Source organism: Pseudomyrmex gracilis, unplaced genomic scaffold (genome assembly GCF_002006095.1).
Source record: "Pseudomyrmex gracilis isolate BER0280 unplaced genomic scaffold, ASM200609v1 scaffold_22, whole genome shotgun sequence".
Taxonomy (NCBI): domain Eukaryota; kingdom Metazoa; phylum Arthropoda; class Insecta; order Hymenoptera; family Formicidae; genus Pseudomyrmex; species Pseudomyrmex gracilis.
Genome location: NW_018020606.1, coordinates 711,657 through 738,399, shown reverse-complemented (window position 1 = coordinate 738,399; position 26,743 = coordinate 711,657). Strand labels below are relative to the sequence as shown.

The following is a 26,743-nucleotide window of genomic DNA, read 5'->3' as shown; positions in this document are numbered from 1 at the left end:
AGTGCTTTGTTTTATCTCGCAAAACATGTTTCTCGAGAGAACGATTGTCAAACGTATAATTTTTCAATTTTAATTTTTTTTACGTGCGAGCATTTTGTGAAGCAAACATTTTATTTTGTCGATGGACCTGATATGTAGACTGAGGCAGATCGTCCAACATCCAAAGTTCAGAAGATTCTGGACAACATGGCGAATCCTTATGTGGAAAGCCGTACTCATGAGGCTAGATAGTCCGATAAGCACTACATTGGAAATTGTTATAGCTATTGTCTTTTCGCTGCAGATACGTTTGATATTTGAACCCGCTCTTTATCCTCAGGTTCATATTAGCGTTTTTCTCTTTTCACAAAACACATTTATCTTAATAAACATTAAAAAATTATATTATGTATGATAATAAAATGTCATAATTTATTATATATATTCTTAAACAAACATATAATGGATACATATAGATATAAATATATAAATAAGATAATTTGCATATAAATATCTTTTTTAAATTTATTTGAAGGATTTGAAGCAACACAGTCGAGATGACATTTTAAAAAAGTTGCCAGAAGATGTGCAATGCTGGTACGCACCAAAACATGCGTTTCTCGACGAGTTAATGTCAAAAGTCGCTGGAATGCTGCATAAAAATAGTAAGATATTCTACGGATATTCAACTAAATTTTACAAGGTCGATTACAAAGGTCAATTCAATCAATTACCATGCAAAATAAATCAGTGAACATGCAAATATATACATATATATCTATTTTTTTTAAACATATAAATTATAACACAGAAATCAAATTAAATTCTACATAAAATACGAGAGATCCAAATTCAACTTTTCTTTTTTTAGCTTGTTTTTTAGCTTCTACAATAAGTCGTGTGTTGCTGTCAGACGTAAGCATATCGATGAGCTGACTCATGTCGTCGAGAGCTGTCGTAAGTCGAATAGTTAACTCACACATTTGCGCCCGATGTCCGACAGCAACATACGACTTTATTGTAGAACAGACTTTTGATATCGAATTTTTAATTTGTATAGAGATGTAAGTCGAACATTTTACATATATGAGATGCCAAACATCCCACACAAATTTTCAAATTGAATTTTAAATCTCTTTGTGTGTTAATTTATCTTAAAAAAATATAAATATATGTGTATATATATTTGTGCATTTAGCATATCAACCTTGATATTTAGTTGAACATTTCACGAGCTTTATAATTTATTGTTTGTTTGTTGTGTTAATAAAAATAATAATAAATTATAAGTAATAATGAATTATAATTTTAATAATAATAAATTTTATAATTTTCTAATAAGTTCAAGCAGCTGATAACGAGATTACTCTCGTACATTCACGTTACACGAGAAATGATACATCCAAGGTATTGTGGGCGATATTTGAGATCGATAAGTATAGATCTGGAAATCCGAAAGTTTTACAATATAAAATACGTTCTTCGGAAATAGGCGAAAATCGAATAATTATGATGCATGAAGAAGAACCGTTTTATGAAGGTATGTTAGAATAGTAAGCGTTTTTTTGAAGAAATATATTAAAATATCTTATATGTAGCAATATTTAAAACTGTTCATAATCGCTTTAATAATTAAATATATATTTTTTTAATATTTATGTTTAAATATTTGATGTTAATCAAAACTTTGTTTTAAACCTTTACAAAACATGATGACATCACAAAATATAAGTAATATTTATAGTAATGTTACTATCTGTTGTTTAAAGATCCGTATATGTCAAGTGGCTTTATGGCCTTGCAAATAGCAATTGAAAAATCTTTCATAGAATTATGGACGGATTCGACATTACCGAAGATTGCTGATAATGTAAGTCGTATTTAAATTTTAAAAATACAAAAAACAACTGTAAGTATTGATATTATAATAAAAGCAGGGTTTTTTTGCGCAGTTTACTGTTAGTCGATTTCCGTTTTACAAAATGGATGTTTTGCTCTTGCCGTCTGTCATTCGTCACAACATTAGTGTAATTTATTACATGATGGTCATCGCTTTTTTTCTGTTACCAGCGACGACATTGAAGAAGGCACTTTATGATAAGGAAACTGGATTCAGAGTAAATTTTCGTTATGTTATTTACATTCATATTAAATTTTATTTATATATATTTTGCAAACTGTAAATTATCATACAACTACTTTTGTGTGCCACAATTTTTTTAGTTACAATATTGTTTTTATACTGTTACAAATTCATATTGCTTATTACGTTAATATGTCGATATACAAGTTAATATGTCTTTTTTTTAGAGTCTTATGAAATTGACGAATATGTCTTTTGCGATGTTGTACGTCGGATGGCTTAGTTATCTCATGATCTCCTTATTACCCATAACAATTATATGCACGATCCTGCTAAATCCTGTGTTTATGGCCGCAAACGCTTTGATTATAGCCATTTTCATTGTAATGTACACTATTCTTTCAGCAGTTTTTATGTTCACCATTGGGACATTTTTTAATCATTGTAAGTTACTTTGTTGAGAAAATAAGAAAGAACATGTATGTAGAATTCTTTAGTTTATAAATAACTTTTTACGAAATATATATTCTAAAAATGGTAATTTTATCTTAAGCGTGTAACTCGCATGTTTTATGTATTTTAAAAATATTTTTTACAAATATTATTGTGTTATAGCTACAAAGGCATTGCTCACATCGATTCTGTTTTGGCTTGCTCTGACACATCTTACCGTCGTTCTCGATCACTTTCTAATTACAGAATCCATTCTGTCAAAAATTGGTTTGCTGATTCTGCCACACGGTGGCTTGTTGTACGGGCTGGTAGCCTTCACGACTCGTACGGATTTTAGTAAGCCATAAAATCCTGTGTATGTTATTTTATCCATATAAATATGTATCACTTACAGCATTCTAGAACTGACACACATTTACACACATACGCAATAATATGTATAGACATATTTAGAGTAAAAATTTATATTCTGTTATAGGTGATTACGAACAGGAAGATTTGAGAAATATATTACGGAAGGTGAAACCGCAAACTTACAGTAGCTCTGATTCATGTTTGTGGCCGCGATGGCTCTCCGATGTGATAACACTACGGGATGTTCACGATATTATTCACGCTAGAGACCAAATTTCCATTGGCATGATTCTGTTCGTATGGAGTTTGCATATTATCTTCTGGTTTTTGTTAGCAATATACTTGGATAATATTAATCCGGGTAAATTCGGCAGTGCAAAGCCTTGGTATTATTTATGTAAGGTAAATATAGATAGATGTACATGAGTGTGTGTGTAATTCTATTTTGTCAACAAACGTTTCTAACAAATATACAATTTTCTTAAATATATTATCTATAGAATATAAAAATTAAATATATTGTTTATAGAATGTGAGATACTAGAAAATGAGTGTGTAAGAGAATGCGTGTGTGTGTTTACATCTGTCATTAATTATTTAGAAGCCTACTCACACTGATGAGGAATTAATGATCCAAGGATCAACCAATTGGTCAGCAGTGGAGAGTACACCATCATACATAAAGGTATACACATAAATAATTTGTAATTTCCCATATAATTTATGTGTCTTTTTATTACTCATTGTGTTAATATTTGTTTGAATTTTTATGCAATTATATACGTTCTAAGCCAAAACGCATTTATATATAATACACTTCATTTAGAGTTTTATAATCAGTATAAAACATGTACAAGCAAGATAATATCATAATTCGGCAGCTAAAAATAAAAAACCGGTTTCAAGCCTGTGTTTCAATTTTATTTTGTAATCCAGGTTTTGTTGTCCCGAAATAAGAGTTTTCGAAATGGTATATTACAAATGTATTCTATATATTTTATATGCGTTTACAGACAGTATTTTTTAAATTCATACAAAACATAAACATTTTTCAAAAATACTTCTTTGTATCTCAACTTTTAATTTTGTCTCATTGGAAATTGTAATCATATAAACTTATGTATATATTAATTATGTCTCAGATAATAAATAATTGTCTGTATTAAAATAACTCATGCTTTTACAAAGCAAAATGAATATTTTTAGTTGACTTTATGTAAATTGTTTTGAAGGTTACCATTCAAAGATTAACCTTCAGAGCTATCTCGTAAATTCACATTTGCATTTTAAAAGTTACATAAACTAGATGTTGCATACAAACTAGATGTTAATAAGATGTGACAATAATAGTAACATATTGAAATCTAAAAATAAAGTTGCAAAAAAATTGCATACTATTGCATTGATTGTTTACTAATGCGTAAAAACATAAAGATTATTATATTGTAAGCAATTACTATTGTAATATAAGCGTAATTTGACTGTAATTAACATCCTATAAAAAATACAGCAATATTTATAAGATATTAATACATTAATATTAACATGTTATAACACTACAGCGTATTATAACATCTTAAAGAAATACAAATAATAAATAAATGATAAGTAAATTAATTATATAACTGATTATTATGTATTCTCACGTAGCCGTGTATTCGGGTAAGATGTGTTACCAAGAAATTTGGTAGAAGATATCTTGATGATTGTGTCACAGCTATAAATAATATAACAATTAACTTTTACGATAAAGAATTTACCGTTATTCTTGGTCATAACGGCGCGGGCAAAAGTTGCTTGTTGAAACTTATTATAGGTAATCTATGATTTTTTAAATATACTTTTTGTCATCATTTTCACACATGCAGTCTCTTTTTATAATATGTAAATAATATATCTAATAGGTATATACAAAGCTACCTATGGCCACGTTTACTTGGAAAGAAAGAATCACAGTGAAAATCACATAGTTGGTTATTGTCCGCAGTCAAATATATTGGTGAACTATTTAACAACATTGCAGCATATCTATATGTTTGGAATGGTAAAATCTTTATTTAGATTATTCGATTGCGCAAAAAATTGTTCATGTAGATTATTTTTGTTACAAGCACATATTGCAAAAATATCATTGAAAATACAATATATCATTGATTTTAGTATATAAGTTATTTTACGCATTTTTTTTTCTCAAGAATATAAATTTTAATTTCTAACTTAAACTTGTGTTACCGCCGACGTAATTTAATTCAATTGTAGTAAACAATATATAATACATTCTTTATATAAAACACATTACACAATATGTATCTATTGGCCGTAACTACATATACGCATGTATAATAGTGTAGTAAAAGCAACATTTATCGTGTCTGTTTAAAATATGTATTCTTAATTATACAATATTATGTCTAGACTTACTAATTTACATTTGTAATTAGTCGGCGGTGTTTTGTAAAAGTTCTTAAATATCACTTTTTAGATGAAAAGAATGAAATATCTGGACGCTTATAGAGAAGCGATAAACTTGTTGAAAAAACTTGACTTGGAATCTGTAAAAAATACAAAGGTGAAATATTGCTCGTTCAGTACACAAAGAAGAATTTGTTTAGCAATGGCACTTATTGGCAACACCAAAGTACAGTATTTGAAGCAAAGTAAATCGTAATAATATGTACGACGGAATGACTTATTTAGAATTTTTTGTATATTTTTGATAAGTTAAAAATTACAATAGGCAACTCTGAATAAATAATCTTCATTTAAATTATCTGGCCTCTGTGAATGTGTAGATTCTAATTCTTGATGAACCTATGCACGGACTTGATCCTGAGCACAAAAGACAAGTATGGGATTTACTTTCGGTAAATAGTTGTTTTTTTTTTTTTTTAATAGACACTATTAAACATGCAATACTTGATCCTTTATTTTTTCTTTAAATAACGGACAACTGACTACTAATTCGTAGGATGTAAAAAGAGAAAAGACAATAATAATGGTAACAAATTCTATGGAAGCTGCTGATTTGCTTGCCGACAGAATTATGATTATTGCGAACGGAAAGATCGAATGTTACGGGTCGAAGATGTATTTGAATCGTCGATACGGTGAAATTCAAAGTTTATAGAAATGAGAAAGATAGATTATAAAAAAATTAAATAAATCTTTTAGAGCACACTTAAAACGCGGTAAACAATTTTCTCTATGTTAATTGAATTTCTAAACTTGACAGAAATCGGTTATGTCTTAAGTCTGTTGGTGCAAGAAGATTGTAATGTGGAGAGAATTCGCGCGGAAATACAAGAATTTTCTGCAGATCCAATCACTCTGCGTGGTATGATGGGTCTAGTGATAAGATTCGACGTACCAAGAAGCAGCCGATTTACTAAATTGCTCCGACATCTCGAATCCAATAAGGAAGAGCTGAGAATCGTATCGGTTGCGTTAAGTGCGGCAAGCATCGAGGGTCAATTTCTCAGGTGCGAATAATTAAACCTTATATAATTATGCTTTAAACTAATCTTACTTTCAAACCGCAATGTTGCTGAAAAATAATCGTTTTTTCAAAATGATGTTAAGTTTTACGACTCAATCTTTTAAAAATACTTCAATGTCTTATTATACTAATTATTCTGAATTTAGAATAGGCTTGGAAAGCCAGTTCAAAGAACGATGTGTAAAATTACCTAGCAACAAGTACGAACTTGTTGTCCAAGAGAGACGACGACATTTGCTACGAAGAGGTAAATTCCAATATAGCAGACTTTTTTTCTCGTTTTTTGTCTCGATCAAACCGAACCAGTTAAATGAATAAACATGTTAAACAGGAACCAGAAAACTATCGTTTTATTTTAAAAGCAACTTTTTCGAACGCTCTTTTCTTCTTGTGTAAAATATTTCTTTATAATACGTTTTTTATAATCAAGTATATTAACATAGAGCAAGTATATTAACATAGATTTTATAATCAAGTATATTAACATTATAGCTAAACAATGGAAACGCTTGACTGGCAAGGTTTTATGGCGACAGCAAATTCTCGCGATGTTATGCAAAAAATTACTGCACATTATTTCGGCCTGGAAAATATACACGTTTTCAGTAAGACTTCTTCTCTTCCTGCGAGATAAAACGCGAGAATAGAGACGTCATATCGATATTTAAATAATGAAGATTGTTTCAGATGATATTAGCGATCGTTACTCTTACTTTGACCACGATGATTGGTGAATTGAGCAGTTTTGAGCTTTTTGATAGAACGTAAGTTATTTCATTTTTTGCCGAAAAACAGACAAATATATGTTATCCAATCGGCGTTAATTTTTGTAAATGATTTTTTGCAAATGACGGCGTTAGACGCGAAAGAGTTAATTAAGATCTTTTAGTTGTTTTTAATGGCGCGCGTCCATTATATTATTTTGCGATAGCTTCACTATTGTCTAATATCAAGATGAAACTTTAGTTAAAATAAATAAAATAAATATATTAGTTATACTCGATGACTTTATAGCGAGACGGTAATGAATCTCACAAAATATATGGACAACAATCTCCATGTACTGTACTACGCAGTCGATGACAAATCCGCAAAAGACTTTCTTGTTACATTGTATACTACTGGTCAAGCGTATAGTGAAAGACAAAACTATCACGTTTCAAAGCACATCACAGCCACCGATATTATGACTCATCCTGATTTGCACTCAATAGAGGTACTCTACAGAGATAACGCATTGACTTTTTTTGCACTTTTATTTATATCACATTTCGTGATAGTTTAGGGATCGTTACGTGATGTCCGTTGACATATACGCAGACGGACGTGTGCAACTCATGCATTCGCCCACCGCGGTGCACAGTGGGCCGATTGCGTTAAATCTGCTGCACAACGCGTTGCTGCGTTATCACTGTGGCTCGGACTGTTGGATCAAGCTAACGAGTCGACCGTTGGTAAATCCACAACAGGTAGAATTTTCTCAATTAAATTAATTAATAAAAATATTGCGTTAGCTTCGAAAGCAGAGTAAATTAATTTAAATTAGAAAATATACATTTCATGTACAATAAAATCTTTTTTTTTTTAAATCTTTTATATATAAGATGTATAAGAGAATATTTAAAAACACAATACGCTCAACACAGTGGCAACATTTGCTGGTCCATCCGCGCAGTGTGCGGAATTGGGAAAACGCCGCCATAGTGATAACTTTGTTTCTTCTTCTACCTTCCATTGACATGGGGATACGTGAACGGAATACGCTTTCAAAACTGCTGCAGACCAATGCGATTGGCATGTCCACGCGGATCTACTGGTTCACGATGTATATCATTGATTTCTTGTTATATGCGCTCGGCATAATAGTTTTGGGAGTTGCGATTCTAATCGTCTATAGACACACATTGCATTCATCAAGTTTAGAAAATGGTAACATGATTCATTTTACGATTAACGACGAATTTATATATCCCTGTGTATTGTCAATTTTTCTAAAAAAAAAAACTTTTTTCGTATCTTAAGTTCAAGTGCTGATGATATTTTTGTGTTACGGAGGATATGCCATTCCGTTAGGCTATTGCATACAACTTTTCACAAGAAAATCAGAGAACGTGTATCTAGTTGTGATACTAATTAACATTATTGTTGGTCAGTGTTTTTGCAAGTTTACTCATTTTTTAATATACTGTTAATCAATTTTTTATAGTCGGAAAAAATATGTACACGCAATTTAAAACTTAATAAATATAAGAAATAGTCATATTTTTAAGATTATATTTATTATGAAATACATTTTGTTTAATATAGAATATGTTTTGCAGTACTATTGGTGAACAGCTCTCTAATATTTCCATTGACGCTTCGCGTAGTTAGCGGCACTGGAAGATACATAGTCGAGGCTCTAATACATATATTTCCCCCGTATGTTTTAGTTTGCGCTTTGAGCAATTACATTATGCTAAGTTTATATAACAGACAGTGCAGCTACTTCAATATGTGTGACACGGAGTTTTACATTGAAGATCCTTGTTGTCGTAATAAATTTACATACATACAGTTTATTTTTATCGTAATTGATCAAGTTATACATCAATTCTAATTGATGTGAATTCAAATTTCAGAAAACAGGAAAAACAAACATTACTATAAGCAGATAAACGTAATGTTAATCAAACAATCCGGCTCTGAATACTATCATTCGGTCATAGACGACATACTTTTAATGATATCTCAATCGATCGCTCTTCTTATAATAGTGAATATTTTTGAAGCAAAAAATCGTAGACAGTGGTGCAACAACTCAAAGTTTCCTATTAGAGATAACAATAATGTAGAGCCGGAAGTAATGGAAGAAAGAAAGCAAGTTGAAAAAAACATAAAACGTAAAAAATTAATATAAAAATAAAATATTCTTAAATAAAAGAGAGTGTTAGAGAATCCTGTTGAAATATTCTTGCAAAGTTTTTGTATTAATTTCAGTTACTTTATATTTTGCACATACTTATTTAAAATCTTAAGAACTTTAACTGTAAATATCTTTTTATAAAAGAATATCTATATCTTTCGAACTACCTTACTTTTCCCGTTTTTTTTTATAAACAGATTATGATAAAACAAAAATGCTTCCACAACAAGTTGCCCTTGTTGTTCAAAATTTAAGAAAAGAGTACAGTGGAAAAGCTGTAGTTCAAGGTGTCAGTTTTAATGTAAGACAATTGAGTTCTCTTGATTTTATCTTTCTGTCTTTTAACAATGTAGCAGGCGTCTTCTTTTAATTACATAGATCATTTTACTTAGATCTTTAATCAAGAGTGTTTTGGTCTGTTGGGATTTAATGGTGCAGGAAAATCGACGATATATAATATGCTAACGAGTCACACAAAAATAACCGCTGGCAGAGCGGTGTTATACGATTATGAGTTTAACAAAAGTCAAGACATAGTGAGTTAGAACAATCGGTATTATAGATATACTTTTACTTGTTTATTCCTTATTTTATACTATTTTATACCTATTTTTCCTTATTACATATCTTTTAATTTAACATATATATGTGTACATTTTTCATTTATTTTATATTTATTTTTTAATCTTCTTATATTGAATACACTATTAAGTTTCTAGGTATGATAGGATACTGTCCACAAACCGACGGATTGAGCGATTTTATGACGGGAAGACAAATGTTGCAACTTCATGCGGCACTACGTGGCGTTCCGTATAATTCTATTAATGAAGAAGTAGATAAGTGGTTGGATGTGCTGGGTAATACTAGAAACAGTGAAAATTTAAATCTTGTCGTTAATATTGTTTTTTAAAATCATCAGATAATTATTTTCTCTCTTATTTTGAATAAATAACGCGGAACCTTTCACAGATATGTTGGACTTTGAAAATTTAAAAATTTCTCATTGTTCCTGGGGAATTCAGAGAAAATTTTGTATACTGCAAAGCCTAATCGGCGATTTGCCGATGATATTTATGGATGAACCTACCACCGGAATTGACATAATGACCAGACACGCTCTTTGCGAAGTATTGCATCAAATGCGCAACATGGGACAATCTATAATGATTACTACACACAGGTTGGTGTAAGAAAGACTTATACTTGAGATACGAATTTAATTCTTGCAATTTTAGTATTCCAGAAGCAGAAGCAATGTGTCTGCGCGTCGGAATATTGAGTAACGGCCAGTTTACTGCAATTGGATGTTGCGAAGATTTAAGGGCAAAACACGGTCGCAACTTTATCTTGATTATCAAAATAATACCGGGATTTCAAATTGCACATTTTGAAAAATTCAAAACAATTATTAACGAGACTTTTCCAGACATAAAGTTTAAAATTAAAGATAGTTATTTGGTAAGTGAAGAATTTATGTATCATATATCTTTAATATTAAATAAATTAAGATTATTAAATAAAAGAAGTAATGTGCAATAAAAAATGTTGAATATGCGCAAACACAATTTTAGATTACAAGTACAAATTTTAATTCATATAAAAAATGTAATTTTTTTGTATCCGATATTTTGTCAGGGTGTTCTCAAATACGAGTTGGAGAGTGATATTGCTCATAGTTACGTATTTGATAAGCTTGAAAAGTTAAGACAAAAATACGTGTGGATAACGGACTTTTCTGTTACTCAGCCGTCTATGGATGAGGTATTTTTAACTTTAGCAAAACTACATCTAGACTCTGAAACACACATAGAGTCTAAAAAAGTACCGCTTTATAAACGTTTACGTTTGTTTATTGCGCATTTATGTACACTTATACGACGAAAATAAACATTTTTGTTCTCATCTTTATTAAAACGTCTTACTCTTGATCTTTGTGATTATGCTTGTTCACAATCAATGTCTATTTTATTATAGATAAAGTTATGATTTACTTGATGAAAGAACTTTTGCTGGTCAAATATGTACTTTCCTTTTTCTTCAGGAAAAGACAATGACATTAGTTATACTTTCTTGTTTGTCGCTTTATAATTATTCAGATTTCAAAAACTATATGTATTTTCTTTTTTCTGCATGATTACAATCTCTATAATTTTTTTATCTTATTTTTTTTTAATTTTGTTGAATGCTGGCAATTTGAATTTTGATTTGTTAAGCAGATTTTGCATATATTTATTCTTATTAGTCATCTGTTTTGACATATCTTTCTCATAATCTATATCTTATCATCTAACTTAGGTTCACATCCTGATTGGTCAGAATGTGAATCTAACCGGTCAGAATATGAATCTAACTAATCAGAATGTGAACTTAACCAATCAAAATGTGAACCTAATCAGTCAGGATGTAAACCTAACAGGTCAGGATGTGTAAACAGATTAGAACCGCACTCTGTGAACATAGCGCGAAACAGAACCATGTCTTTTGTTTGCAGCAAACGCAGTTTATGAGGTAAAAAATTAATTTTGGCAAAATCGAGCTTTATTCGCATAGGTTTTGAAAATGGAGACATTTTCTTTTTTTTTTTTTTTAAATAATTATTTTCCTTACGTTTATAATAAATTATATATATAATATTTCTTATTTATTGGAAGAGCACACCGTGATATCGTTTTGTCGGCATAATAGAGCGCGGCAGCGCTGTATTTTTGCAGCATGCGCTCTGGCATACCTGATTTACTATAAGGTGGTAAAAGCTCAACAACTATACATCTAAAAATATTATCAGTTAATAGTAAGTTATCATCGAAATTACACTAATCGGTAAAGAACCGTGTTTCTTTTTGCACTGTAAAATTAAAGTTAAAATTAAAAATGTATAGTAATTTTATGTGTTATAGTTTATGAATTGCTGAATTCGCGAATCTCTGATTTCAGAAAAAAAATTCTACGATCAAATCAGGATTTATATATAAAGAGAACGCGATAGATAAAACTGATTTCAAAAATGTCAAAATTTTGCTTTTAACAGAATATATACACGTATTTAACAATTAAATAAATAAAACTGATAAAACGACGCTCATCCCCATGACATACATATATCAAAGAAACTACATTAGTCTAGACGTCGAGAGTCTTGTTCTTGTCTTTTTGCGCGAAAGAAAAATGCGATAGCGCACAAAAGTGTATCCATGCGAGCGCCGAGACACGCGCCTATTTTGAACGTAAATATAAGCGAGACGCGCTGTTATCTCTCAACTAGAGATAATAGATATCAGTCAAGCGAGTGGCATTATCAGCAGCAGACCTTTGAACCGCGAGCGAGAGAATTTCCCTTCGGTGAAAAATCGGCGTTTCCTCTCGCCACTTTTCCGCCGTTCAGATAAAACTCCCCTCTTCTTTTCTCTTTAACGCGTTCGTCGTTCCAACAACTTAGACACCCGTGCGTGCACATCGTGACGTCAATTATACCGATCATTAAATCTACAATGTGACTGCAGAGACCGCGCAGACTTAACACACACCTGACGCGGCATAGTCTCTGTAATCAAAAGATATGGCCGGCGAGTCACGGAAGAAGGAGCAACGTGATTTTTATTTTTAAATCGAATTTATTTTTGCTATAAAAACTTAGACAATTTAAATCAAAATGTTTTCTTTGCTAATTACTCGCGCGTGTTATCCGCAAGACGCAAGCAAAGAAAAATCGAAGTGTTCAGCGTAATCATAACAATAAACTCTGACAATTCAAGTACTTGTGTCACACAGTTCGCAATTGACGTAATTCTTTTTGCACGAGTAAAAGATGCCACTTTAAATAATTTCGATGATGATTTTTTAATGACGTTTTTCCTTCCGTAATGAGTTTGTTTTTCGCAGAGCGCGTGACGTGCTCGACTAATTGTATGAGAAATCTGCGCATCTCGATGAAACGTGGATTAAACGTGTGAACGCTTGAAATACTTCTGTTATTATGTTGGTACTCGCGTACCTACTCATCTCGCTGCGTAAGAGCCACGCTATCATTGTCATATCGCGTGTCACATATTTATCGCATTTTTTTTCTTCACCATGCGTCTATCGCGACCATGTCCACTAATTGCCGGTATACGCCGCGTTATTCGTTAGACATTTGTAAATATGTCGACGATACGACCGTCACTTGTACGTATCAGCTTCTTGTATCTCTGTGTATGTTCGCTGCGTGTTGTAGACGATCTTTTTTTCTTTTAGCGCATGAAGACGAGAAGAGGAGAACTGACCTGACTGTTTATATCAGAAGCGAGAACGATAAATTCGAATTATAAACACGGCATGCGATACTCCCGCCGAGAGTACGTAAATCACAGGGATGTAGCTTTCGCTCGACAATCCCGTTGAAACGTTCAAGGATGTGCGGATTTTTCATGTTTTGCAAATGAAAATATTGATACAGCGTGCGAATCGGAAATACTCTTACATGCACTTTAATAAAACTCTCTTTGAAGAAGAATAAAATTGAACATTGTAAAATATAGTTTTCGAGATAAATGTGATCCAGCAAATCGTATGATAAATAACGATTAATTTGAAAATGATTGATGTCGATTTAAGTGTCGCATGGAAATCCGTCTATCTCTCTCTCGAACGGTTCATCATCGGTATCTTTCGGGAGCAAGCAGCTAATCTCTTTTCTTCGTCCAACACAAATGAAGCGGTGCCCGCGGCGAAGTTAATTAGCAAAAATCATGGGGAAGCAGATAAGAGACGGTCTCTCCCTCCCTCTCTCTCTCTCTCTCTTTCTTCTTCTTATTCTATCTTTTTCTCCGCCTCCGTTTATATCTCTCCCTTTCTCACTGAAGATTCTCCTTGGTCTTCTTTGACGCCTTTTAGTCGTTTCGCTTTCTTCTTCTCCCACCGCCGCTTTCGTTAAATCAAAGGCAGAAGGGGGAACTTGTATCGAACGAATAAAAAGCTTTTCGTCTGCAACGGCGATGAAGCCGACTGCAATAAAAGCTTAATTTATAAGACGACCCTCGACCTCGCCTTGGTAAGTGGTTCGCTGCTATCTTTACGTAAGCACGAACAACTGCGACGTTGAAAACAAGCGATCAGGGAAAAGGAAGGTAGAAAATATTAGATAGTGGAAATAAGTGACGTTGTTTTTCTCTAAATCTAATTGTGTTCAGCGAAACAACTGTCAGACGCTATACAAAAATTTAAATAAGCACTGCCTACAGTATCGCACACTAATCTCGAATGGATATTATTCTGACTTAGCGAAGTGAGAACACGTCAGGAAATCATCAAGTGTCGATCTTGTGTGTTCCCGGAATCATAATTAATAATTTTGAATTTAATTTAATTTTTGTTTTTTTACAGTAGACAAAAATCGGCGTGTAAAATTTTGACGTTTTCGAAGTCATCAGCCGTGTTTCACGGCGCGATGACGCAGCGATCCCGGAGAAAATGTCGTCGATTCTGACGGGAACGAGCTTCCGGCTCCGAACAGTCGTTGGCAAAGCGGCACGTAATTTCTCGTTACGCCGGCCGAAGAATTATCTTGCTCGACACAGGCGTAAAACGCGTTTAAATGCGCCGATAATAAAACGGTCGACGCGTCATTAGCTTCCTTTTTCGGCGGTCGTTCGATTATACTGCTGATCGCCGGTACATTTGTGTACTGTAATTTTGCCTTTCAATATCGCATACAGCTATAAGATATGAATCTTCAATTTCCACAACGGAACTTGTAAGTTCGAAACTATTAGAATAGTAAAATTGTTAATTTTCAAAAAACAATAAAAGAATTCCTTCTCTATCTAGCACTTTTTAATATTTTTGTAATTTTCTCGGTATTAGAAATTATGCTATAAATGAAATTATGAATCTTATATATCGGACGAAACGAGTCGACACTTCCGGTCCACGAGAACCGGAACTGCACGCACAGTCGGCTCGGCTGTCGCGTCGCGAATGCCCCCCTGTTGCAGTGAGAACTCGCCCAAAGTCATTTCACGCCCGGCAGAGCGCGGAAACGAGCGTTTACTCGAGATTTCGTTCATAAATCAGAACCTGAGAGACCGTCCTGTCGTTCTTGCTATATACCGTCCGCTGCACCCCCGCGGTCACAGTCACAGAGTCACGAGAGATCGGGGGGTTCCACCAATAGTCACAATGGAATCTGGAAGCGATTAAGCGAAATCGCTTGCGGAAATCAGTGCGGCTTTTAACAGGGAACGAATTAATATGAATACAATTATATTACGGGAACGCCCTGTGTGAAACAAGTGATTCTTATCCCAGAATCAGTAAAAAGAAATAAAAAGCTATTAAAGTTTGTAAAAGTAAAGAGAAGAACGTCTGAAATGGTTTTTATAGCGCACAGTATTAACGTTATCAAAAGAGCTTAATTGACAGTAATACGACACAAGAAATGACGTAAGGTGTTTATATAAAAAAAAAAAAAAAAAAAAAAAAAAAACAGGAAATCCGTCTACTTATATATACACGTATATCTTTCTGTTAATTCAATACTGACGAAGAATTAAAATGTTAAGCCCGCAATAAAAATTTCGTAATATTATTCACCTGCCACATGTGATATTTATGTTTCCTCGGGAAAATTCGAGAACTATCGAGAATACACACAGCCATCGTGATATTATTTTGATTTGAAGGAAATCAACAGGTGACTCTCCTCCTGCCGACAGCCGGGTAGCGAGTGTCGAGGAGTTATAGAGCCCGGTTCTTCTTCTCTACTATCTCGTTCTTTCTTTCTCTCTCTCTCTCTCTCTCTCTCTCTCGTGCGCCTGTTTTGGATTATTTTTGACGTTATCCCTGTAGCATATGCCCGACAAGATGAGGCAGATGGCTGAAAGTGTTAAGTTAGACCTCTGCGTTCCGCGACGATTTAAAGGGTCTCTTCATATAATTCGCCGCGAATGATCGACTAATCACAGCGACCAAATTCATTAAGCGCTACACGGTCGAAAAGAATTACCACATTGTAACATCGGAGAATTATTATTCTGACAGGAGTTGCGCAACACGAGGTGGCTCGTTCTCCCGTCGATGTTATCGGGACGTGCATATAAAGCAATTGGAGCAATTATCGGATACAGCGCTCGTGTCGCTGAAGAATTAAAGGAGATGAAAAATCGCAACAAAGGCAAGAAACTCGCGGGAGAAGAACGAAAGGGAGGAACGGAAGCCTCGTGCGATCATACGTTTCACCTGTAGGTACACGCACATATGTACATCGGCACACCAGCGCACGGGGGGATACGTACATTTGGTCTCTTTTATATATATATATATATATATATATACATATATATATATATATATACATACATGTACATCTATATATGTGCGCTACAGCTGCCGAATGAATGTCGACGATGTTCCGGGCAGAGAGAAAGGAACGTACAGGTGCGATCATTAACTCAATTGAATTTCGATAAGTAAAAATGTGCAAACAGCTTCGTTTTCGAAATAAAATGTTCTCTACCACGTTCTTCGTGCAGTCATGCGTGCATGAACGACAATGTCTCATTTTGCGGCTTATCGTTCGTACGCTTTTTTACGCATGAAAAAATATCGAGACGAAATATCGAGATCTCTCGCGCGCAGCTCCGTACGGAAGATAGAGAGAGCTCATCAATTGCGCAACCGACTTGACTTCCTCGAATGAGGTTTCTTTTTTTCTCCCTCGAGAGAAATTAGAAATGCCACGTATATAGCCAACGGAAACTCGGCAGGATCTTAAGGAAAAGGTAGCTCGCGCGCGTGTGTATGTGTGTGTGGACTGGCTCGTGTAGGAGACAACGTGTCATTAAATCGAAAAGGCACTTGTGCGCCGCCGCCTGCACTTGCCGTCCAGGAAGAAGCACCTGACGGTTCCTTCCACGACAGGGTGGATTTTTAACGGTCAAAAACATACCTGCATAGTGATTCCGAAGGGCAAGCTCTGAATATAGGAAGCAATCGATAGATGATCGATAATGAGACGCGCAGGTGCTTCCTTTAGTGTTATTTTACGCTCGCGTCTTCTCCGTCCTATTTTAATCGTCTTCTTCTTTGTTTTTCACTTATGTTGCTTTTCTTGCTGACCTCGTAATCTGCTTCTGAGATAAGCGAGAATATCCTAATTGGATATCACTCTAATTGGATTTTCTATATAATTTTTTCTCTGTTGAAGACTAGCGTGCGTCGACGAAACGCAAGATGGCCTTGTAACGTCGTTGTTTCATACGTGCAAAATCTACGTGGGGTGGGAACGCCGAAGGGTGGTGGCGCTCCGCCAAAAACGACGGTTAAAAGTCGCGGCCGGCTTCTCGCGTGGGACCTTCAGGTACACGTGAAACTTTTTAGCTCTCCGAGCAGCGCTCTTCAAGGCGCTCGGGGTGTGCACCTGCTATACACCTGTTGGCCGTCGGTTGCTACTCCCGCCATTCGTCGCGAACGAGCGCGCGGGAAACGTCTTCGAGACCGTTAGAAAGAAAGGAAAGGCGAATTGATGCGATCTCGTTAGGGAAATAATAGCAACAGGAAGTAATAAAAAAAAAACATATAAAAAAAGAAATAAACTAGCGAGAACAAAGTCGTAGAGAAATTGATAAGTGAGCTTGTAGAAAACGTTTAGAAACAGTGTTTAAGATTTCGATAGTACCGAGAAGTATATTTTGTTCACAAGAATATGTTTCAAAGAAGATTCTCGAGAAAACTGTTTTTTTTTTTTTAAAAAAAAAAAAGAAGATACACAATTTTTTCGGCTCTCACATTTCAATTGACGCATTCTGCATAAATGCTATCCCGGCGGATGGCAGAACCGGCGTTCTTTTGTGGAAGATGTTACCAAACGAGAATGTTACACCGTCAAACTCATTCAAAAGGCGACGCGGCGAAATTGTTTCTTTCAGCAGGTAAAAGCTTGGCAATCATACGCTATTAGCCTCCTCCACAGACTGATCCAGCACGCGCTCACGGGCAACGTCGATTGCGAGAGCAATTTTCAAACGGGCCAATGGCCATCTCGCATCAGCAGCGGCGGCATTGAAGTATCGTGAAACGGGCGAAGAAAAGGGTGGATCGAAGAGAGCACACGTTACCCATGTTCTACGTGTCCATCAAAATCCGCAACCCTTTGTGCTTTATATTTTTTGCTGTGATACTTTGGAACTTCACTGAGGAATCTTTCTTAATATATGCATAAACTATAAAGATACCAACACTTGTGTTGCAGCGTGAAAAAAAAGATGTTAATCTTGATTAATACTACATGTGTGTGTGTGTGTGTGTATGTATATGTGCGATTATATAGATTGTACTTCAACAATATCTTTCGGATCGACGAAAACGATCGCTAACGGCTCGCAATTTGCAAGAAAACAGGTCGATCGTGCGCACACGCGGAGTCGAATCGTTTCCACCAAAGGCGAAAGACGGTTGAAGGGCAATTATCGTGTGAAGGGCCATCAGGTATTTCGTGGCGTGTGGAGGAGTGTATATAGAAGCAGAGGAGGACACGGAGCAGCAACGAAGACGAGTACGTGGGAGACGAGAAGAAGAAGAAGAAGAAGAAGAGAAGAAGAAGAAGAAGAGACGAAGAGAGAGAGCTTGATACACTTTTAATACGGGACTCGAAGGAGCCCCCTGCACAGCAGGTGCACCGCAGGTGATTCTCCTCGTCCTTCTCGCTCGCCGCGCGTAGGCTTCCTCTCACGACTCCTTACGACCGGCCTGCACCCTGCGTACGCGATCTCCCACAGTGGTGGACTTCTCTTTTTTTTTTTCACGGAGGGGAACAGAAGGAAGGCTTTTTCGCCGCAACATGCCGTCCGGAACTTGCTGGGAAGAAAGAATCGATAATGGCTGTGCCAAATGTGTGTCCCTATCTCAAAATATTAACGATTGTCAATTTATATTCCGTTTTCTAATTTTTATTCGCAATTTATATTTTTCGCAGTTAATTCATTTTATAGTATAAAAGTGCATACGTTAAATTATATCATAGACAATCTGTTGTAACTGCTGCAAATCGCATATTAATTAAATATAAAGCGTGTTTAATTCTATTGTGTTAAATTTTTTTAATCTCATTCACATGTGAGTTTTGTTAATTCCAAGGCATACCTTGCAAGACGTTCGCGTGATACTCACTCTTTTAACGCGTGGGAAAGAAATAGGGCGCCTACCCTTTCTTCGAGACGTCAAGCAAGACGCTGGGGGTGGAAACGTAACCGATACGCTCCGCAGGGCTCCCTATTTGAATTTCATTAAGCGATCTGACGCCACGTCGGAATCCGTTCTGCTTGACTGGCGTGTCCGTCGAAGCGACCAAGAATGCCGATCTGAATTTCTTGCGTTCGTTCCACGAACGTAAGGTAGCTTTAACAATGCAAAGAATACAAAAACAATCACTTATAATAAAAAAAAAAAAAAAAACTACATTAAACATTCTGAATTAATTTGCAACAAAAATGTGTGCGCACTGAAATTTGTTGCGTTGAATTATCGCGTGTCAATAATAATGTATTTCTTTTACTGTTTTGTTACGACTCTTTCTTCTTTTTGTATTGGTTTTTTATTGCATCACATCAATTATGCTGACGTAGATACATTTATCAAATGATACGACAAAAATAGAATAAACAAAAAAAACGAAGAGATAATTATTCGTTAGACAATAGATCGCATTGTGTGCGACATATCTCCTGTGCTGTTACGTATTTAGTAACAGTCAAATCAATTCTCATTCAACAGAAAACTGCAATGTTATTCACGAACCTTCGTCGAATAATGCTGAAAAGCCACATTTTATTCGAAATTAACCGCGGTTATGCGCGCGAGGTGTTTCATGCGCGATTCCTCTTATCGCCGATGGGTGCGCGTGTTACAAAGTAACTCGCGGCACGAAGAAAGTAACACGTATTCCCTCACACACACACACACACACACACACCCCGGGCGTATTATCTAAATTACGCGAAACACGCACATATTCGCGCGAGTACGCACGCCGATCGCTCGTGGCGCCGCAGATGAGTAATTCCCTCGTAAGTCTTCGGTGCCCGATCGTGGCACGCCTCACACACATGTACACACACCTGCTGCATAACGCGAATAAATTCTGCCAAAATATTTTACAGCGTCGCGCTGTCACACGTTGACATTACCGTTGCATAACGCAATTTGTAGGTACCGTGTGCCCGATGTTCGTGAAAAAAAAATGAATAAAAAATGAGAAGTCAGAGAGAGAGAGAGAGAGAGAGAGAGAGAGAAAGAGAGACGATCGTGAGGGTCGCGCGCACAGACGCGAGGCGTTAAAATACTCGCGAATTGACACTTACTTTCTCTCGCTAACTGACTGTCTACTTAAGTGCTAAAAAGTTGAAGCATAAAACAAATACAAAGCTAAAACGAGTGGAAGACAAACGTCAGTGGGAAAATATTGCAATCAATTGCCGAGCGGTTGACTTTTGCTGAGAATGCTAAAGTCTCTAGGATATATAATACACTCACACTCTAAAAAGATTAATTAGCGTACAAGGCCAGCCTCTGGTGACCACTGCCTCGTCTCGGAAATGGAATACGCATGTCACAAGCGCACAAGCTGCAGCGGTGCGCACACGGCGCTCCGGGAGCAGCGAGCGGCCGGACCCCCATAAAAGATCGGTACAGCTGGATTTTTTGGAAAAAATCCCAAGCGTGTGTGCGAGGCGCGCGGGCATGCGGTTGCCCCGAGGAGACAGCAACGAAGGAGAAGAAACCGAGGTGTTAGCGGGATAAAGGCCGCGAAGTTAGGGAATAGAACGAGAGAAGAGAAACGGGAGAATGAGGAAAAAGACGGCGTCGATGAAGAACGAAGAAGAGGAGAAGAAAGGAAAGAAGAGGCAGAAGAAGGATAAGAAGATTCGAAGGAAGAGTCTGTAGCGTAGAGGTGAAGGAGGACAGTGAGGTGGGCAAGGTGCTGCCAAGGTGGCGGTTAGGGCAGCTGATCTTCGAATAGCAGCAGGTGAATGTGAAGAAGCTCACGTGGATGGAGTGAGACAGGCGAAGATGGTGGTTATGGTGGCGGTCGTGGAGGAGGAAAAGGTGGAATCCACGCGTGCATAAAAGGTGTTTCGTTATTGTTACCAGGCGAGCGGCAGCCCCTTGGATTTATTAATCTTGTTCTGCCGGCAACATGGTCTCGCTGGTGTCGCTGCGCGACTGATAGTCCAAAAAAAAAAAAAAAAAAAAGAATGATATCTTCCGTTCGCCGCGATGAATTCCTCCGTCCGCGCTCGAATTTCAAGATGCCTAATCTTAGAATTTTAGCCCAGGCGAGCTAATGTTCACCTCTATTCTATTTTTGATTGATCGCGCCTCATCGATATCTTATCGAGATTATTGTTTGAGACGATAAATCCGATTGCAATAGTTTGAATTTTATATCTCACAGACAATTGCACATTTAATGAAACTCAAAAAAGAAATTGACGCTTGAAATATTTGTTTCTCTTGAGATATTTCTACGACTACAAGAGACTACAAATCAAGACAGCGTATCAACGCTCTTTTCGGAATCAGTCTTGGATTTAAAAATAGATTGGGAGATACGTCGCATGTTTCACAAACATTCTGCAAACCTGAATAAATCAGGAGGGATTTTTTTACCGCGCACCACACGACGAGACTGATTGATTTATTCGCGAACAACCTTGTTCATTGTTTGACCAAAAAAAAAAAAAAAGCTCTCTCGCGATGATGATAGCCGTCGCGCAAATTTATGGTTAGTTTCGCGCCAGCGATGCGAAGTATCTCCGTTCGATCATTGCGTGCTTATACACCCGATCGACTACATTCTTTCTCGTATCGAGTACTTTGTGGAGGGTAAGAAGAAGATAAAGAAGCCCATGCAGCGCGAGGTCCAGACAAACACAAACAAGCTCGCTCGGTTCGTATATTTCTCGTCGCGGTTGCGAGCACACAAAAACGAACGTATTTGCCTTTATTACGACGGAGATCGTCGCTTCTTATCGAGATTTACAGACAAGATCAAAGTTTGTAAAATAAAGAGCAACAAGTCATACAGAAAGAAAAACTTCAAACATTTATATTTTTACTGAATGTGAAATACTGTCATTAAAATGATAAAATATGAGTTTGTGTCTTTTCTTTATGTCCCATCGTGCGATTAGATTGACGCACTGTCTTAAATATTTTAGTCGGCAAGCTAATATTCGTAAATATTATTGTTACATTGTTAAGTCCTTGTGACTGAGTGCTGTGTGCAATTTAATCGCAGTTGTCCCAGTTCGTCGTCGAAGGGCAAGTTCACGCCCCCACGTCCACTTTGCGGCCGAAGGTGAAGAAGGGGAACGATACGTTATGTAGGGCCGTCTTCGACTTCCTTCGACGGTCCGTTCCCATGTCCTCTCCTGGTCCTTCGCTTGATGGGGCTTTCCGTTGTCGCCGCTTCCCATGGACTTCCTAAACATTGACTTCCTTAAAGAAAGCAGGGAAGAGAGCAGATGGTCTATTAATTCGATGGCCGCGAAGAAACGGTCGTCGCCACCACCACTAACAACCACTATCGATGCAGACACCTTGCACATGACAAGAAAAAACGCCTCGCGAGAAACACCCTCCCCCGCATCTTCCCAGGCGCATATAGTGCACGCACTTGTCTCTCACGCCCGTTTTCAACCGTTAAATTTGCCGAATTCCTTGGTAACTTTGACAATTCTGATGCGGTGAAAGGTCACAAAAACTAAATTTTCGTTTCTCCAAACGTATCGAATCGATATTAAATGAGGAATCGAATTATTTATATTATATTGAAATTACCAATAACAATTAACTTGTCAAATTAAAAATAGTGTTGCTCTTGCTTTATTCTTTGACGTAGAAGTTTCTATGAGATCAGGCGTCACGTAAGTTGTTAACGATCTAAAAGACTTATAATAAGACGGGCTTATCTGCAATGAGCAATTTGTACGCTGTTAATGACAGAAATTTGCCGGTGGCAAAAATTGCAAGAGTGTCCCTTGGCAATCCAATCAGCGGCGGATAATTACTGAGTCACTCGCGATGTATTTTTTTGTAGACGGCAAAATAAACGATATATGTCCGTCGAGGAATCGAGAGAGTCTGCTCCTTTATTTCGTATCGGCAGGCCGATCAATAACATCTGACGTTGCACTTTGTATCGTAATCCGTATTGTGAAAAATAACATTTAATAATAAAACAAAAACAATCTGTGTGACAAACTAAACATCTTCTATAGACGACAAAGATTGTCTTTCGTATAACAAGTTAGTTAAAAAATGTTAAATGTCATGAGAACAAACTGCGTATAAATCTATTGACGGCTTCAAAGATTATATGTGAAAAGAAAAGTTGTGACGAGTTTACCGAACGAAAAAATTTCCAAGCTGTGATGAAAAGTTCAACTCGTGCGAGGAAGTTTCATCTGGTTATGTAATCATAAAGATTATGTAATTAAATCTCCAGGGGATCTGGAGACGCAACTACGTCAATACAATGACGCGATAATAAACATTGAACTCAGTGTTTAAACTTCAATCGAATTGCATGTCCGTATGGGTATTTGAGTGTTTTTTGAATTGTCATACTTTGTGCTAGAATTTTTCCTGCCCAATTTTTCCTTATAAAATTCACTGATCGCAAGCCGTCTTATCAGCCGATAAGTACGAATGAGTCAATCACCAAAGTAGATAGCAGAATAACTTCTTCAAGTAGAATGTTCGATCGCTTTTATGTAGCGTTCGTAGAAATGAAATAATCCGGTCTATCGAAGATGAAACGAAGATGCAACGATCGTAGACAGAGAAATGATGAAGGTGGAGAAGACAGGGAAGAGAAGAGCTCCCGAGAGATAAACACGGGGGAAAGGAGAGAAAAGAGAGAGATAAAGTAGAAGGGAGTGCGTGTGATACGATCTACGATGGCTCCCGTCTTCAGCGTGACTTGTAAAGGGTCCGGGGGCCCTCTTCGGGATACCCTTTGATAATTGCCGACACCGGGCAAGCCGTATTTCAAAGTGTAGGCAGGTATTGCCCGGTATTGTTTTGACGTTCAATTACCCTCTCTCGGATCACAGTAAAACCGACGGGGTTGTTTACACCATCTTAAAATAATGATGGTTTTATAAAGGCTATCTGTTCCAAAGTAATCATGAAATGTCGCAATAGATAGCGTAATCTTTTTAATGAGCGGATTAAATTTCTCGTAGAATGCGGTGTGTCGTTTAAAAAACTATCTCTTGCTTGAAAATAAATTTACTTTATTCAACAAGATCCGATCTTTTAGTGGAATATAGATAACAAAACGCGCTTTTAACAACTAATATTTCTGTAAACGTCTAAACGTCGCGAGATAAAAATGACTGAAAATGTGTTTTGCGACCTTTATCAGACATAAATCAGAAGAATTAGAGCGGTTAAATCACAATGACCTGATGACACCGGAATCTCGGCACCGGATTATCAGCTTTTTTGTCTTAAAGAACACAAGCAAATTGGGGAGTCAAGCGATTGCCTTTTTTCAAGTTTCAAATTTGGTTCGTGAAGAATCTGTAGAGAGCAAAAATTATTTCCTCCCTGTGAATTCTCATTCACGAGAAAAGTGAAAGGGCTTCTTTTTGTGTTGAATTCGTTCTCGGAAAACTGCGGTTCTATTCAATCTCGTGCATCCCCCGCGGATGAGACGCGGAGGTCGACAAATCGGAAATCGGGATGAGAACGAAGAGGAAGCAAGGGAGGTGTAAGTTCTATTCGCGTACGAACGACAATGGTCGTATACGAGTGCACATGCGCTCGGTGACGTGCGTACGCTGCACGTGGGTCCGCGTCCTCTTTGCGTTTTGTACCGAGCTTCGGTGGAAAGAAGCGAGAAAAAGACCGGCGTACGCGGGAAGAAAACTGGTTGGCGTCCTCACAATGGCGAGCGGGATTACGTAGGCGCCCTTGGGATCCTCTATTCAGGATCACAGCCTCCTTGAATAGAATCTCGGAAAAGGATAAGTGTGCCTGCCTCACTGTGCGCGCGCGATCGCGCTGGATGTGTATTCACATCCCTCACATTTCCTCACACACGTTTACGCACGTAAGCAGCGAAGTAGATCGCAGGAAAAGTTCACGAAAAAAAAACATGATGGCAATGAGAAGAAGAGAGAAGAAAAGAGAGAGAGAGAGTGAGAGAGACGAGGAGAGACGAGAATCCCGTTTTCTTTCTGTTTGTGTCGATCGACTCGTACGTCTCGATGCATTTTGCACGTCACGCACGAGATCGTACATTAGCGACGAATTAACGACACGCAGATTAAAGGACCCACGTGAGTAACAATAATTAAGATAAAACGGCCGGTCTTTTTTCTCCTCCATGAAAAAAACGTGGATGGACGGCACGTACGTCCGTACATGTGCATTATACCTCTAACGCACACCAGTATTACATTCGAGACACGTATGCACGCATCCACCTGTTGCCCCTTCTTGCTCACCACCGTATGCATTAAAAAAGGCGTACGCATACGCGTGCGCCGAGACGCACACGTGTGCATGTACATGGGACAGCCGTTTCCTGGAGGCACGATGAGTCCTAGCTCGGATGGATGACGGGGAGAGGTGGAAGGAAGAACGAAATGGAGGATGAGAAGATGAGGGACTGTATATAAGAAGAAAGAATCGAGAAGGAAAGAAAAAGAGAAAGAAGATGAAGCGGGCAAAAAGAAGATTAATGAAGAGATAGGACAGAGAAAGAGAGAGAGAGAGAGAGAGAGAGAGAGAGAAAAGAGAGAGACGTGAGGAAAGAAGAAGAAGGGATAACATCGAGCCGCCCCCAGCAGAGAACGCAGCCTCCGTAGCTCGTTTTGTCCTACGTCAGAATACGGTTTGCTCCGTTGAAGTTCCTAGGAAGAAACTTCTTCAGACAGTTACTCATTGTCGTTGTATTTTGAAGTTACTAAGTTTTTCATCATAATGAACTGTTCAAACACATTTCAAAAGAAGTAAATAAATTTTCACGCCTTCTCTCCTTTCTTCTAATTTATTTTTCATGTGTAAGTTCGTCGGCTTTAAACATATGGCCTAGCTTGAACTGACGCAAAACGTTGGTAACTTAAATTAAAAACAACTCGAGAGATGAATAAAAGCTCAAAGTCTGTCGTATCTAAAATAACGATCAAAGTTTGCGAGATTACAAAAAGATACATCTTTTTTATTATCTTCAAATAGCGTTTTGTGATAAAGCATTTAAGATTCTTTGATAGCAGGATCAAGCGTGATTACACAATAGCGATAGTTGCTTATCTTTTACAGACAAGTTTAAAGACATGTTCTCCGTGAAAAAAAGCAGCAAAAATCGAACCCCGTAATTTATTCGTACGCGGCTATAGTGAAAAATCTGTTTGCCCGGCCGAGATTGTCACCGATTGTCAGCTGGTTCATCACAGTCCCAAAAGACGGTAACATGAGCCCT

General features: G+C 36.8%; 1 protein-coding gene across 1 annotated transcript; it reads left to right on the top strand.

Moving 5' to 3' along the window:
• Positions 1–45: 45 nt before the first annotated feature.
• LOC109851965 (ATP-binding cassette sub-family A member 2-like) lies at positions 46–11,703 on the top strand. Its single transcript, XM_020422616.1, has 32 exons — positions 46–319; positions 515–644; positions 1,322–1,519; positions 1,749–1,849; positions 1,932–2,096; positions 2,290–2,506; positions 2,678–2,851; positions 2,994–3,271; positions 3,471–3,554; positions 4,520–4,685; positions 4,774–4,913; positions 5,352–5,507; positions 5,662–5,733; positions 5,838–5,976; positions 6,102–6,348; positions 6,512–6,612; positions 6,858–6,970; positions 7,053–7,129; positions 7,380–7,581; positions 7,646–7,834; positions 8,012–8,294; positions 8,388–8,513; positions 8,687–8,899; positions 8,987–9,247; positions 9,468–9,571; positions 9,663–9,806; positions 9,983–10,130; positions 10,243–10,453; positions 10,509–10,731; positions 10,909–11,116; positions 11,248–11,294; positions 11,569–11,703. Exons 1-32 carry the CDS (start codon positions 122–124, stop codon positions 11,701–11,703), a joined length of 5,250 nt encoding a protein of 1,749 aa, XP_020278205.1. The 5' UTR covers positions 46–121.
• Positions 11,704–26,743: the final 15,040 nt, after the last annotated feature.